The sequence below is a fragment of the Lathyrus oleraceus genome, chromosome 4 (assembly GCF_024323335.1).
Source record: "Lathyrus oleraceus cultivar Zhongwan6 chromosome 4, CAAS_Psat_ZW6_1.0, whole genome shotgun sequence".
In the NCBI taxonomy this organism is placed as follows: domain Eukaryota; kingdom Viridiplantae; phylum Streptophyta; class Magnoliopsida; order Fabales; family Fabaceae; genus Lathyrus; species Lathyrus oleraceus.
The window spans coordinates 297,138,110-297,151,556 of record NC_066582.1 but is presented as its reverse complement, the minus strand read 5'-3'; the positions used below and the strand labels follow the sequence as shown (position 1 = coordinate 297,151,556).

Genomic DNA, 13,447 nt, shown 5'->3' with positions numbered 1-13,447 from the left:
AATTTGGTTATGTTGTACTTTGAGTCATGAACAACTCAGTTACGTATTTTGACTTTATGTATTTTAGTTATGTTATACATTGAGTCATGAACATCCAAGGTTATGTTGTACTTTAAGTCATGAGCAACTTGGTTATGTTGTACTTTGATTCATGAACAAGTCAATTATGTATGTTGGCTTTATGTATTTTGGCTATGTTATACATTAACCATCATATCTTATTTAAGTTTGCGCCTTTTTATCATATGTATTTATGCTTATTTATACCCATTTAGCTCGTATCTTATTAGTGCATTATGAAATAGGGATAACCAAATTCACGAACAAATAGGGACCCAAATTCAAAACATCATATCCATTCATTACATAATCATTACATGTAGAACTAAGGACGACATTAAGAAAGAATGCTTATTGCAGAGACTAAAAAAACACGGACACATTTGGCTGAGGTTCACCACCATTTCTGGTAAGCGATTAAGAAATCTCATGACACAATCAACAACAACTTGAAAAGTTTGGCTTTTCTTCTTTAGATTTTTAGAGTCTTTTGTTTTTTCCTAGCCTCACGCTCCTTAAAAATGAAACAAAAAATCTTCACAACCTCTGAGCAAATGCATCCACTTGAATTTATGGCTTTACTTGATGTGTTTCGTTCAAGTTCATCATCCCATATGAACAACTTGCAACTTGACATTAACCTAGAATTTTGACATTTCCAATATCTCTGTTTAGGGTTTTCCAGTGAGTTTGAGATGAACAATTTCATTGATCTATTACAATCACATACTGAGATTTGAAATGGATTACAATTAGCAGTTGAGGAAGAAGTCATAGATGTATGTGTAGATGAAGAAGATTGAAACAGATCTCACTTTCAGATAAAGGAGATTGAAACAGATCTCACTTTCTGATGAAAAAGATGAAGAGAGAGGGAACAAGTTATAAAATGATAGTTTTTTTTATTTCATCCCTTTTTTAATAATTGACATGCTGCATTTCCAAGTGAAATATTATATGGTAGTGACATAAATTTAAAAACAAAAGTAAATTCAACACCGTATGATACATATGCTTTTTTTTAAAAGACTTTTGATTTTAGGGATTAATACTAATAAAAAATATAAAAGACTTAACTTTAAAGGCTAACACCAATAAAAATTGTAAAATATAAGGACTCCAATAAAAAAATATCTAGGAAGCAAAATAAAAAATCCACTAATTTATCTGATAAAAATCTATCTAAAGGATGAAGACTAAACTAACTAATAATTAAAAATAGGGGCACAATGGACCACAAAGCCAGAAAATGGCTTATTTGGTGGCATGTTAATATTATGGATTTGTTGTGTAGTTGAGTCGTAATACAATTTCATGGGTGAAGGTTTTGTTGGCCTGAGATTTAAGTGGGAGAGAGTTTCAATGTCCATTGTCAATATCTATGATGCCTGCAATCTTCATGATAAGCGCAGAATGTGGGAAGAATTAATGTCCATTAGATACAAAAATCAATGTGTTGAATGGTGCGTATGTGGTGATTTTAACTCAATTACTTCAAGTAAAGAAAGGAAATGGGTACGGGATTGCGCCAAGAAGATCTGTTGGCTTTGTATATAATTGTTGAATAACTCAAAATATGACGCTATATTTTCGATGCACAAGAAGTAGAAACTCTCTTTTTATTATATCCTTTCCTAATATTGTATAATACCAGGAACTTCTAATCCTTTTAGTTGCAAACAAGTGCAAGTATGAACAGTTACAACCAAAAGACAAGCCTCGATAACATTTTCAACAATGTTACCATTCTATCACTGACTGTTACCTGTTCCTCTATACTTATATCTAATAGCCCAAAACAAGTAATGCAGAAAATTCAACCCACTAAGCACACACATAACCCAATAAAACCTCTCTAAATGATAATGGTTAAGGTTAGAACCAGATAACCAAGCTTTATGAGAGGAATTACCAGTAACACTATTAACTATAGATATAATCACTGAACTTAAGTAATAACCTATCGCCAAGGATGTCCAAGTAAGCGACGTTGCCCATGATCGCATTTTAACGGGCGCTTCCGTGAAGAAAAACTCCAACAAACCAGCCATGGTGAAAAGATCGGCTGAACCGAGGAACAGAAACTGAAAAGCGATCCAGAAGAATGATATCGGTATTGGTTTTGTGTGATCGTCTAAGAGATTTGAATCTGTTGCTACTCGTTTTCGTTTCACTTCGACTAATGCTGCGACTGCCATTGAGATTATTGATAGGATTAGTCCGAATCCGATTCTTTGGAGATGAGTTATTCCCATTTCTGATTTTGTGTACTTTCTTGCGAAGGGGATTATAATGTGGTCGTAAATCGGTGCGAGGATCATTATGAAGATGATTGGGAAGATTGGTAATGAGGCGGGTGGGACTTTTAGTGAGCCGATTTTTGTGTTCATTGTTGCGGCTTGTTCGACCGAGAATGTTGAGAGCTGGGCTAAGCAACAGTTTAGGACAATTGTGCAGCAGAATATTGGGAGGATTTTTAGGACTATTTTTACGTCTTCGAGTTCTTCGACCGAGCATTTTATTGATTCGTTTTCGATTGCGCTGTTGAGGAATTTAAGTGTGGTGGATGGAGTTTGAGTTTCTTTGATTTCCTTGATTTCTTTGGATGATGATGATTCTTCTTGTTTTCGGATCGAGTTTGGATTTAATGGACTTGATGTCATGTTTACTACAGCACTGCTGGAGTTTCTGGAGACGAATTTGTTCATTGCTGCAGCAGCCAAAACCTGATCATTCAAAAACTTGTGTTAGTCAAAGATTTCTCATTTTATTTAATGATCTTTTGTTTTTATCGAAAGACGAAATGGTAATACCCATGGTTTTAAATTACGATCGGCAGTCGCACTATGGCCGTGCCACAATATTGTTGATGCAGCAGCCACAATATTACCAATGCGGTAGTCTCAATTACTATGATTTAAAATCACGCATCTTTCACTATTAGAAAGCGTATCAGATAACATCTTAACATAACAATATAGTTCAAACTTTTCTATTACCCGCAGCCGCAATGCGTATCGCAGCAACTACAATGACAACGCAACCGCAACCACAATTTAAAGATAATAACTAATAACTAGTAATTATTAAAAAAACTCAGACACACAATCGTTAGACTCAGAGTTCGAACCGTGATGATATTACCTTCAAAATGGTTGTAAGAGGGCTTCCAGAAGGGATCTTATTCTTGTATCTAGTCGAACCAGCCAAGAAAACAGGAATAGAGAGAAACATGCTAATAGTAGCAATTCCAAAACCCCATTTCCAACCAATATTATCTTCAATCCAAACAACAAAAGTAACTGCAATAAGGCCACCACATGATAAGCAAAAGACAAAGTAGTTGAAGAATGTTGATATATGCTTTCTTCCAGATACACTGTTCTCATCAAATTGTTCAGCACCATGTGGTGCTAATGATCCCTTAATCCCACCAGCTCCAAGAGCAACTAGGTATAGTCCAGCAAATAGCATTAATGCTTTTGCACCATTCACTTCTTCGCATTCTGTTGTTGGGTCACATGTTGGTGGCTGAAGTGAAGTCACACTTGCTTGTGTTGTAAGTATAATCAGTCCCTGCACATATTCAAAACTCTTTTAGTGCATCTTTCTTCTAATACAAGATATCGAATCGAATCGTTTTATAAGTATCAACAATTTATTCACATTATACATCATTCCAAAGCCGAAGCTAAACCCAGACCAAAATCATGAACTCATTTTAAAGTCAAACTAATAATCAAAGTATTCAAATAATTAATGGTGAAGATAACAACTATTAATGTGAAAGCGACGTAAAAAATTATTGATCAAGATTCTCATGTGAGATGAGATTGCAATTTGCAATGCATGTGAATACATTTATTATTGTTGTATTAGTCGTACCATTGATCTTTATTATGCCTCTATTTCTGTCCAACAAGTGAAATATCACATCATCTTAATAACAAAGACTACCAAATGTCTTATACCATTCTTAAAATGTGATCAAGTAACGACACGTCCATATCTCTAGATAAAGGACTAGTACTATAAATGTAAAAAAATTGGAGCGTATTATTATTATTATTATGCCTGGGCATAGCCCTGAGAAAAACTTGACCATAATCATACTCTCTCACATGAGTAATTCATTTGATAATTTTACCTAAATTAAAAAAATAAATAAACAAAATAAGAGAAAGATATTTATATTAAAATATATATTATTAAATATTAGAAATGATAAAAATAATATTCTCTCATCCTTATTGTAAATGAATTAGTTGATTATTTCACACATATTAAAAGAAATAATAAATAAAATATAGAATAATATTTTTATTAAAATATTTTTTCCATTTTTTAAGTGTTATTTTTTATTTTTTACATCTATTAAAACAACTAATAATTATTGTTTTTTTTTTAAATAATGATTATGTTTTTGTCTATAATTCCCTTAATTTCTTTTTGTTTCTCTTTGTAATAATTGACTAGAAATAATTTGACAATAGTATAATTAATACTTTATTAAACTTTAAAATGATAATTAAAAAAGAATAATTTTTTCTAAAAGATAAGACTTAAAAAAGAACAAAATCAACTATCAATTATAAGAAAAATGAATAAATCAAAGAGAGAATTATATTTTTACTAAAATGTCCTTATCATATATTGAAAATAATGAAAGTAATAGGAATATTATCTTCGTCTCATAATAAGTTTCTTATTTATGTTTTTGCGTGATTCTTACAAAAATGATTAGATGTGTTATTTTAATGATAAAATTAATATTATTTACTAAAATATTTTTATTTATTATAGTTAGTTGAATAGTTAAAAAGAGTGAAAGTTAATGAATAGAAGTGTATTAGTGAAAAAAAAATAGTCAATATTATATTGATATTCTAAAAAGACATTTATTTTGAAATATATAAAAAATATAAATAAGATATTTTTTATGAATCGAAAGGAGTATTAATTAAATGATAAAATTGAAACAAATACATTGAAAATTGAAATGTGTCATTAATTTTGAGACATTTTTTTTTATTTCAAAGAGATCGATGAAGTATTATTTAGAGAGTAAAATTAGAAAAAGGGTATTAAAAATTAAAATGAGCTATTGAATGATACAAAGTTATTCATTACAAAACTACATAGTATTATTATTACTCTCTCCGTTCCACAATGAGAGTCACTCATTTGTAATAAAAGATTGATTTTAATTTTTAATAAACTTTTTTTAATTTTATTATCTATTTAATATTATTTTCATCATTCTCAATAATTGATAAAGACACTTTAATAAAAATATCATTCTTTCTTTCATTTATTCTTGTTTCTTAATCTATGTGAAATAGCCAACTGAACGGAAAAAGTATTATTTAGTATACATAAGTAAAATGAATGACTTATTTTAATTTCTAATTTATCTTTTTTTAAATTTTATCCTTTAATTAATATTATTTTTATTATTTTCATTATTTTTAATATATTATAAGAATATTTTAGTAGAAATCATTCATTCTTTAATTTAATTTAATTTTTTAACCTATATAAAATAGTAAATTGAGTCATTTATTATAGACGAAGTAAGTAAGAATTTTTGAAAAGCAAAACAACGTGTTATCAACGTCGTGAACATAAAAACTTGGTAGAATGAAGTTTTAGTACACCTGTACATTGGCACAGAAAACTAGGCTTTCTCGAAAAAACTAAAGACGTGTGCATGAACATAAACTAGTGTGGGCTCCTACTCTATATTTTTTAAATTAATTTCAATCAAGTCTTACCTTCTTTCTTTTTCTTATACGACACCCCATCATAAACAATAAATAATACTAATATATTATTACTACAATTATAAGATAAAAAGATAAATACCCCACTTTAATTATTGTTATTTTGTCTCATATAGCCACTCTTGATTGTCTTTGTTATTTTCTGTGAGGAGACATGAATAAAGCTACCTATAAGCTTTTCGGACTTTCTTCTGTTTTTATTTTCTTCCAACTTTCTCTTTTGAATTATCACCTTAAAATAAGGTAAAGAAATTCCATACATGATTTCAATGATCTTATTTTTAAATTTTTTATTTTAATTTATTTTATATAGCTTTTAAAAAAATATATAAAATATTTATAAAAAGTTTAAGAAAGTAGTACTAGTATTCATACCCAAAAAATTAATTAATTTTTTATTAAGTAATGTAATACTAGTAATCATTTTATATTTTTTTCTTAAAAATCATCCCATTCTTTAAAATTTATCCCATTAGATATAAGAGTTGTTGTATACTCTATATACTTATTATATTGGTAAGGATATATGCATGTATTTGTTTCAAGGAATAAAATCAAAATTCTCAAAATATCATTCTTTATAACATTATTATCTAAAATTTTACTTTTAGTAATGTATTTGATAATTAATAATATCTTTCAAAAATAATTTTTAACTTTTTATTTAAAAAATTTAAATTAAATAAATCAATATGTTAAAATAACGTGAGAATCAGGAGATATGGTCAATAATATTTTATTCTCATAAGTATAAAATTCCAAGAATATGCATGGGAATAAAATATAATAAAATTATGTATAAATTCTATTCCTAAAATAAAAATAGGTTTATTACAATTCTTATCTTCTATTTTATATTCACGAAATTGATGTCCCTATTTTAAATTTAAACAATTTTGATTCTCCTCTATTATTTTTACATTTAAAATTGATAATATTTTTATTTTTTAAATGACATTATTTTTTGAAATATGACAAATCATTGTATATAAATATATTTTGGAACATTATAGATAAAAATATATGTTAAAAAATAAAATCTCATCAATTTTTATTTATGAAAAATCGTGAAAGGAGGATCAAAACTGTTTGAATTTATTAAGTAAAATTGGAAGACCAAAATAAAACTGTAATTTAACATAAAAAATATTTATAAAGAATTATTTATAACTTGGAATAAACATAAAATTCAAGGCCTTCAAAATCACATTTTTTGTAATAATTTAAATTCATGAAACAAACATCTCTTATATTTTACAATTATATAAGAGGAAAGGTATCTCAAAATGTTATAAATTTTTTTAGAGTAAATCAAAAGTAAAATTTTTAAAAATCCTTAAATAAGATTCAATATAAAATTAAATTTATAAGTTAAATAATTTTTTTATCTTATTATAAAATTTTTTTAAAAATTTTACGAGAGCTTCTCAATCTACTCTCCACAACACCATTTTACGAAAGAATTTTGGTAAGTAAATTTTTTATTAGAATAGCATAAAATATTTAAATAAAAGAATGACCTGAGAAATACATTAAATTTATTTAAGTCTAACCTAAATTTTAAGTTGTATCAAAGTCTATCAAAATTTATTGGATAAACAACTATAATTAATGTTATTGGACCACTAGGCTCATGCCTATATAGTCAACTCTAAATTTAAAAGAAAATGTTGAGAGTCTCACACACGAGACTTAAAAATAAATACATAAACGAGAATAATCATCTCATTTTAAAAATGATTTTATAAATATTGAGGTAAGCTCATGAACTATAAAACACTTAAATTTTTGAACATTTAAATTATTCAAAACATATTTTATTAAAATCAAAATAATAATAATATATTGATTCTTAACTTAGCTAGGTTGGTATGTTATTAGTGGGTGGGCGTTTGGTCATGCAATTCATGAGGTTTTGTAAGAGCAAGTGGAAAGAACAAATACATGAAAAAAGAAAAAGATTCACAAAAGTGATAGATAAGACAGTTTTATTTCTTTTCTTAAAACAAAATATCTTTCACATCTTTTCTGTTTTTTTTCATGGATTTATATTGGTTGATGCAACCCCACTTTGCAACTTGTGTTTTGCAACTTGAATTTTACTCAGATTCTGGTTATGACATTATGGGTGTGAAACACACCATTTTATTTGAAAAAAACATCAATATTATATTATTTTACTATCATTGCTATGACTTTGTATTATTATTTAAATAAACGTGGAGGAGATAAGTATACCTTGTTTTTTTTAAAATTAAAACAACGTAGGTTTATTTATGTTTAAAAACAAATAAAAAATATATCTTGTCAAAACTAAAATAAAAGTTAACTTAAAAGATAGATTCAATTTCTCCTTAAATTCCATTACTCCATATTATTAATTTCTAAAGTCCAATAAAAAGTAAATAATGAAAAATAAAATTATCATAAAGTTTTAGTAAAAAAATATGAAATGTTTGACTAATAAAAAAAACCCTTTTAGTATCTGGTTTCTTTTAATTAAAAAATAAAATAAGATAAAAAAATTTGTAAAATATTTTACATAGTTCTTGTATTACAATTAATCATAAGTGATATTTTAATATGATTAATATAAAAGTCAAAAACTATAAAAAAAATTTAACACCTATAATTAATTGACGGTATAAAATATTTTTAGATTATTAATATATATCAATTGAATTCATATTTTATAATATTAAATAAAAAATTAACAATTATATATTGATAGTGGACATCTTTTTACATGTACAATGTATAATTTTTATAAATTAATTTTGAAAATACCTTCACAAATATCTATATTTGTAATATTTTGAATAAAGATAACTCTAAAAAAAAATCCTTGAAATTAATTTTGGTCAAATTTCAGCTCAATTTTAATAGACGTAAAAGAAAAACACAAACAAATGCAACACCGTTCAATAAACAATAATGAAAAAGAAAAATAAACAACCACATAAAAAAATGAAAATTAAAGCAAATTTTAAAAGTAGTGAGAGACAAAGTCTCATGACATTCACATGTGATGATCATAAACAAAGAAAAGGAGAAAAATGATGAAAAATGTGAAGAAGTAAATGTTCATACCAGGAACTCAATGACTGCACTTATCAAGTAGATGCGATAAGTTGTGAAAAATGCATCAGATAAAAACCCACCAAGAAGAGCAAGAAGAAAAGCTGTTCCCATGAAATTTGTAACATTATTAGCCGATTTCGACGGAGAAAAATGCATATATTTCCTTAAATATAACACCAAGTTGCTTGCATTTGCTAGAAATGAAAGATTCTCCAATATCTCCACCACTGCACAAAAGAAAAATATTCCAAAAAATAATACTATTATGTCTCTCCAAAAGTAAATTAAAACGAACAATTTTGACAAAAATAAAAAGAATAATAATAATTATAAATAATTATAAAGCACAGACAGAAACACATAATTTTTGTTTTGAGGTGTCACTGCTATAAAAGTTTTGATTAATGAAAGAGAGAAATTTGTGACATACCCAAAACAAAAGAAGCTGCGATCATTCCACCATGTTTTCCTCTAAGGGCAGGTCTGTTTCTCCAATCGACATAGCCAATCCATCTTGTTGCATGATGTTGTTCAAATTCCTGTAAAAAATAATTTAGTATTTTAATGAAACATTAAAAGAATATTTATATATTGTGAGAGAATAAACATAAAGGAAGAGGGAGGTGTATAAAGAAGAATTTTACTACTCACCATTTTTTTTGTCTCTCTGGTTTGGATCTGAAGAGGGTGATTTATGAAGTGAAAAAGGAAGAAGAATGAGAGAAGATTTAAAGAAAGTGTAAAGGAGAAGGGATGAAAAAGATCCAGCTTGGACACAATTGTCTATACACAAAGCCAAGCCAATATATATCAAATTGACCAATCTTTCTTTCACACACTTTTTAAATTAAATATTATTATTATACTATTATTTTTGTACTATAAAGTTGTTGATAAAATTAAAAGTATTTTCTTAAACAGTAAAATAAATAAATTCGGAACTTAAAGTATTGTTTTTAAATAGCTGGTGCATAAAACTATTGAAAAATATATATGAAAATGTTATCTTTTTTTTTCTACCCTTACTCATCATATATGGAAATATCTTATTTAAAAGGAGAATGAAATCTAGTTTTTCAAATTCAACATAAAGTTTGTGATATATTTTCCTTCGATATTAAAATATTAGAATAGATTCGTGTATAAGTAAAATTAGCTAGCTTCGGGTCTCTGAATATTTTTTTTAGAATAGTTTGATAAGGGTTAATGGGACTATATTTTTTTTAAAATATTGTGAAATTAAGACTCTTCTTTTTAAATATTTGAGGTTGTCTGTTGGGAAAATTCTAAGCCAAGAAGTTACCTGTGACTCCTTGTTATTTTTTTATCTAAGAGACTCCACTCTTGAAAGTATAAGTATAAATAATATATGTTTTGATGCCAATTTCATTATGGTTGTCTGAAGGTCCATTGTGACATCTTAAAAATTAGACGCTTTTATTTTATTATTTTTAAATTAAAAATAATTTATATTTTATCACGGTTGAATATAGTAATCGTGGAGAAATCTTGTAATGGTGTAGAATTTTAATTCCAACGTCCGCAACTTTATGATTTATTTAATATTATAGTGACATTTTTAATTTATTTTTAAACAAAATACAAGTTACTTCTATTCACCGTTGGGATTTTCAACTATGGTGAAATGTTTTCCTTTTTTTTGTAATTTTAAAATTGTTTTAAAAAAATTAGTGTTTTTGCTCAAATCAAAATAAATAAATAAATAGGATTTCACCACGATTGGATTTTCCAAACGTGGTGAAATGTATTACTCATATTCAAAAAATAGACCTTACTTTGTCATATCTTTTCAATTTCCATTGCCTTACGAGAATAACATTTCGCGCTTACGAAAACCAATTTGAACCCTAATAAGTTTATCATCTCCATTAACGAAGAGAATCCCAAACATATATAATCTCCAACTCGTTCACCATTGTATCATCCCTTTTCTCCACCATCATACCTTATAAACCTAGTTCTTCAATAAATGTGGTCGAACTCCATCAATACCGCTACAAGTTGTACAAAGCAACAAAATACGGAGAGAAAAAAACTCGAAGGAGGAACACGAACGATATTTAGAAGAAGGAAAGACGAAAAACATACAATAGCTCTATGACTTCTTCATCACATTTTTGACACGTAAAATATCACTACCATGCATATAATAATAATGTTGTCAAGATATGTTAGGTTTATGTTGTTATTGTTGTTGTTGATGTTTAGTGCCTAAACCCTCACTACGCCAAATAAGGGAAAAGAGGGCGCTTATTTTGGCCTATAACAGCGCTTTTAAGCGCCCTCTAATCTGGCGCTGGCATAGGTAAAGACATCGCTTTGTTTTCCTGGAGAAAGCGCTGTCTATAAGTTGCCACATTATAGTGCGCTTTAAGACAAAAGCGCCCTCTGGAGTGGTCCATAAAGGGACACCTTAGAGGGCGTTTTCTGAATAAAGCGCCCTCTAAAGTTGTCAATGTAAAGTGTTTAGAGGGCGCTTTCAGGAAAAAGCGCCCTCTAAAATTGTCAATGTAAAGTGTTTAGAGGGCGCTTTTAGGAAAAAGCGCCCTCTAAAGTTGTCAATGTAAAGTGTTTAGAGGGCGCTTTCAGGAAAAAGCGCCCTCTAAAGTTGTCAATGTAAAGTGTTTAGAGGGCGCTTTCTGGACAAAGCGCCCTCTAAAGTGTTAGTTATTTTAAAAAAAATTGTTTGAAAAACAGTGGATATATATTTAATTGGTAACCTGTTCGCATGCTGCAAAAGTGTAAAATTCATATTGATTTCATCCTTTAATCCAATGTTATACACCATTAATCCATTGATATATACAACATGAATCCATTTATATACAACATTAATCCTCCATATATACAACATTAATATATGATTCTTTGATCAACAATATACAACAACATATTCTCAAAGTACTACAATTAAGATAATAAAACATAGCAACCAACACCCAGTGACCACTGTATCCAAAAGCTGTCTAGTAGTTCTAACCAATACTAAACAAAAACGCCCATCCACCCATGGTGGCAAACATGTTCTGTATATCCAAAAGCTGTCTAGTAGTTCTATCGCACATCCATACAAAATAAGGCTCAACCAAAATAACAGATGGCAGCATAAGTAGTCCCCTGCAAAAAGAACACGTCCAAATGCAAATAACACAGAACTGTCAAAAGGCGATTGAGCAACAAATAGTAAACAATGGCATAAAGTTAAATGACATAGCTAATATTACCTGAATTCCTGCATGGCTGTTAAGGTAAAAATCAAATTCCCTAGGGTGACAAATGCTGGTGTCTACCACGGTTCCTTTGACAATTTAGAACAACAAAATCAGCAAAAAGTGATAAATTCAAATGATAATATATACCAGCTGCGTTGAGAAATATATTGAAAAAACCTGGCATAATATTTCCACTTCTATCGGTCTCTTTGGGGTTGACAGGAAAGAGACGGGTGTGATGTCTCTTTTGGACCACTACAAAAGTAACTTTAGGTAGATACCCATCCTCTATTGAGACACAAGCCTGATGAAAAAAAATTAAAAATTAAACGCAGAGAATTTAGTGGTGTATTTTATGAACGACAAAGTAACAAGAAATCAACTTTGAGAAGTCCTAAATTCTGCCTACAATACAGGGCTGCAAAGTTGATGCAACAAAAAACATATAACAATATATGGTAAGTACCTGTATCTCCGACCATATTTTTTCTTTGCCAACCTTCAAGTCCGGACTTCTCCAATTATCACATGTAATCGGAATATGTTGTCGAACAAGGAAACCAATGTAACTTGCCAACATTTAACCCTTATCTTTTGAAGATAGAATTGATATATGTTTAGATGGACATGTTCCATTGTCGTAGAGGGATACTTTCAAATATCCAGCATCATCATCTACGCGAATGAGGCTTGACGACAATAGAGCATCTCCATCTAAACAAATATCAATTGATACTTTCGAGCATCCCTTGCCCCTTGCACGAATGATTGACTTCATAATAGCCATTTTACCTGTAAAAAAGAAAACAATTAAAATCAGATGACAAATGTAAAAACAATTAAAATCATAAAAGTCATTTTACCTGTAATAAAGAAAACAATTAAAATCATTTGACCTGTACCTTTTTCACTAAGTTCTCTTTCTTTTCTTGGTTGGAATATGTTCTACATGTCTCTTAACAACACGGACGGTTGGATTGATCCAAATACCCTCATTATGATCATTTCTAATATATGAATCATTTGATATAATATTCTCATCTTGATCATTTCTGGTAAACGATTCAATCTCAACATCAATATCACCTTGATCTCCAGTGTTTTCATCAATTACTTTGTTGGAAAAAAGAACTATAGACCATTTCGTACTTTTCGGATCATTGACATAGAACACTTGTCTAGCTTGAGAGGCTAGAATAAAAGACTCATCTTTGTATCCCACCCTATTAAGATCCACTTGCAAAAATCCTGACTTATCCATTCGAATGCCGTTATTATTTTCAACCCACT

At 28.6% G+C, this 13,447-nt stretch overlaps 1 protein-coding gene across 2 annotated transcripts; it reads right to left on the bottom strand.

The window, feature by feature from the left end:
* Positions 1-1,665: 1,665 nt before the first annotated feature.
* Positions 1,666-9,741, bottom strand: LOC127075215 (protein NRT1/ PTR FAMILY 4.6). 2 transcript variants are annotated; one of them, XM_051016702.1, is made up of 5 exons: positions 9,576-9,741; positions 9,355-9,463; positions 8,934-9,151; positions 3,205-3,636; positions 1,666-2,786 (listed from the first exon to the last, which is right to left on the bottom strand). In XM_051016702.1, the coding sequence occupies exons 1-5, from the start codon at positions 9,576-9,578 to the stop codon at positions 1,812-1,814; spliced, it is 1,737 nt and encodes a 578-aa protein (XP_050872659.1). In that variant the 5' UTR covers positions 9,579-9,741; the 3' UTR covers positions 1,666-1,811. The 2 variants fall into 2 exon arrangements, with proteins under 2 accessions (XP_050872659.1, XP_050872661.1); XM_051016704.1 differs by lacking the exons at positions 8,934-9,151; positions 9,355-9,463; positions 9,576-9,741 and adding an exon at positions 3,727-3,894.
* Between the last annotated feature and the right edge of the window lie 3,706 nt (positions 9,742-13,447).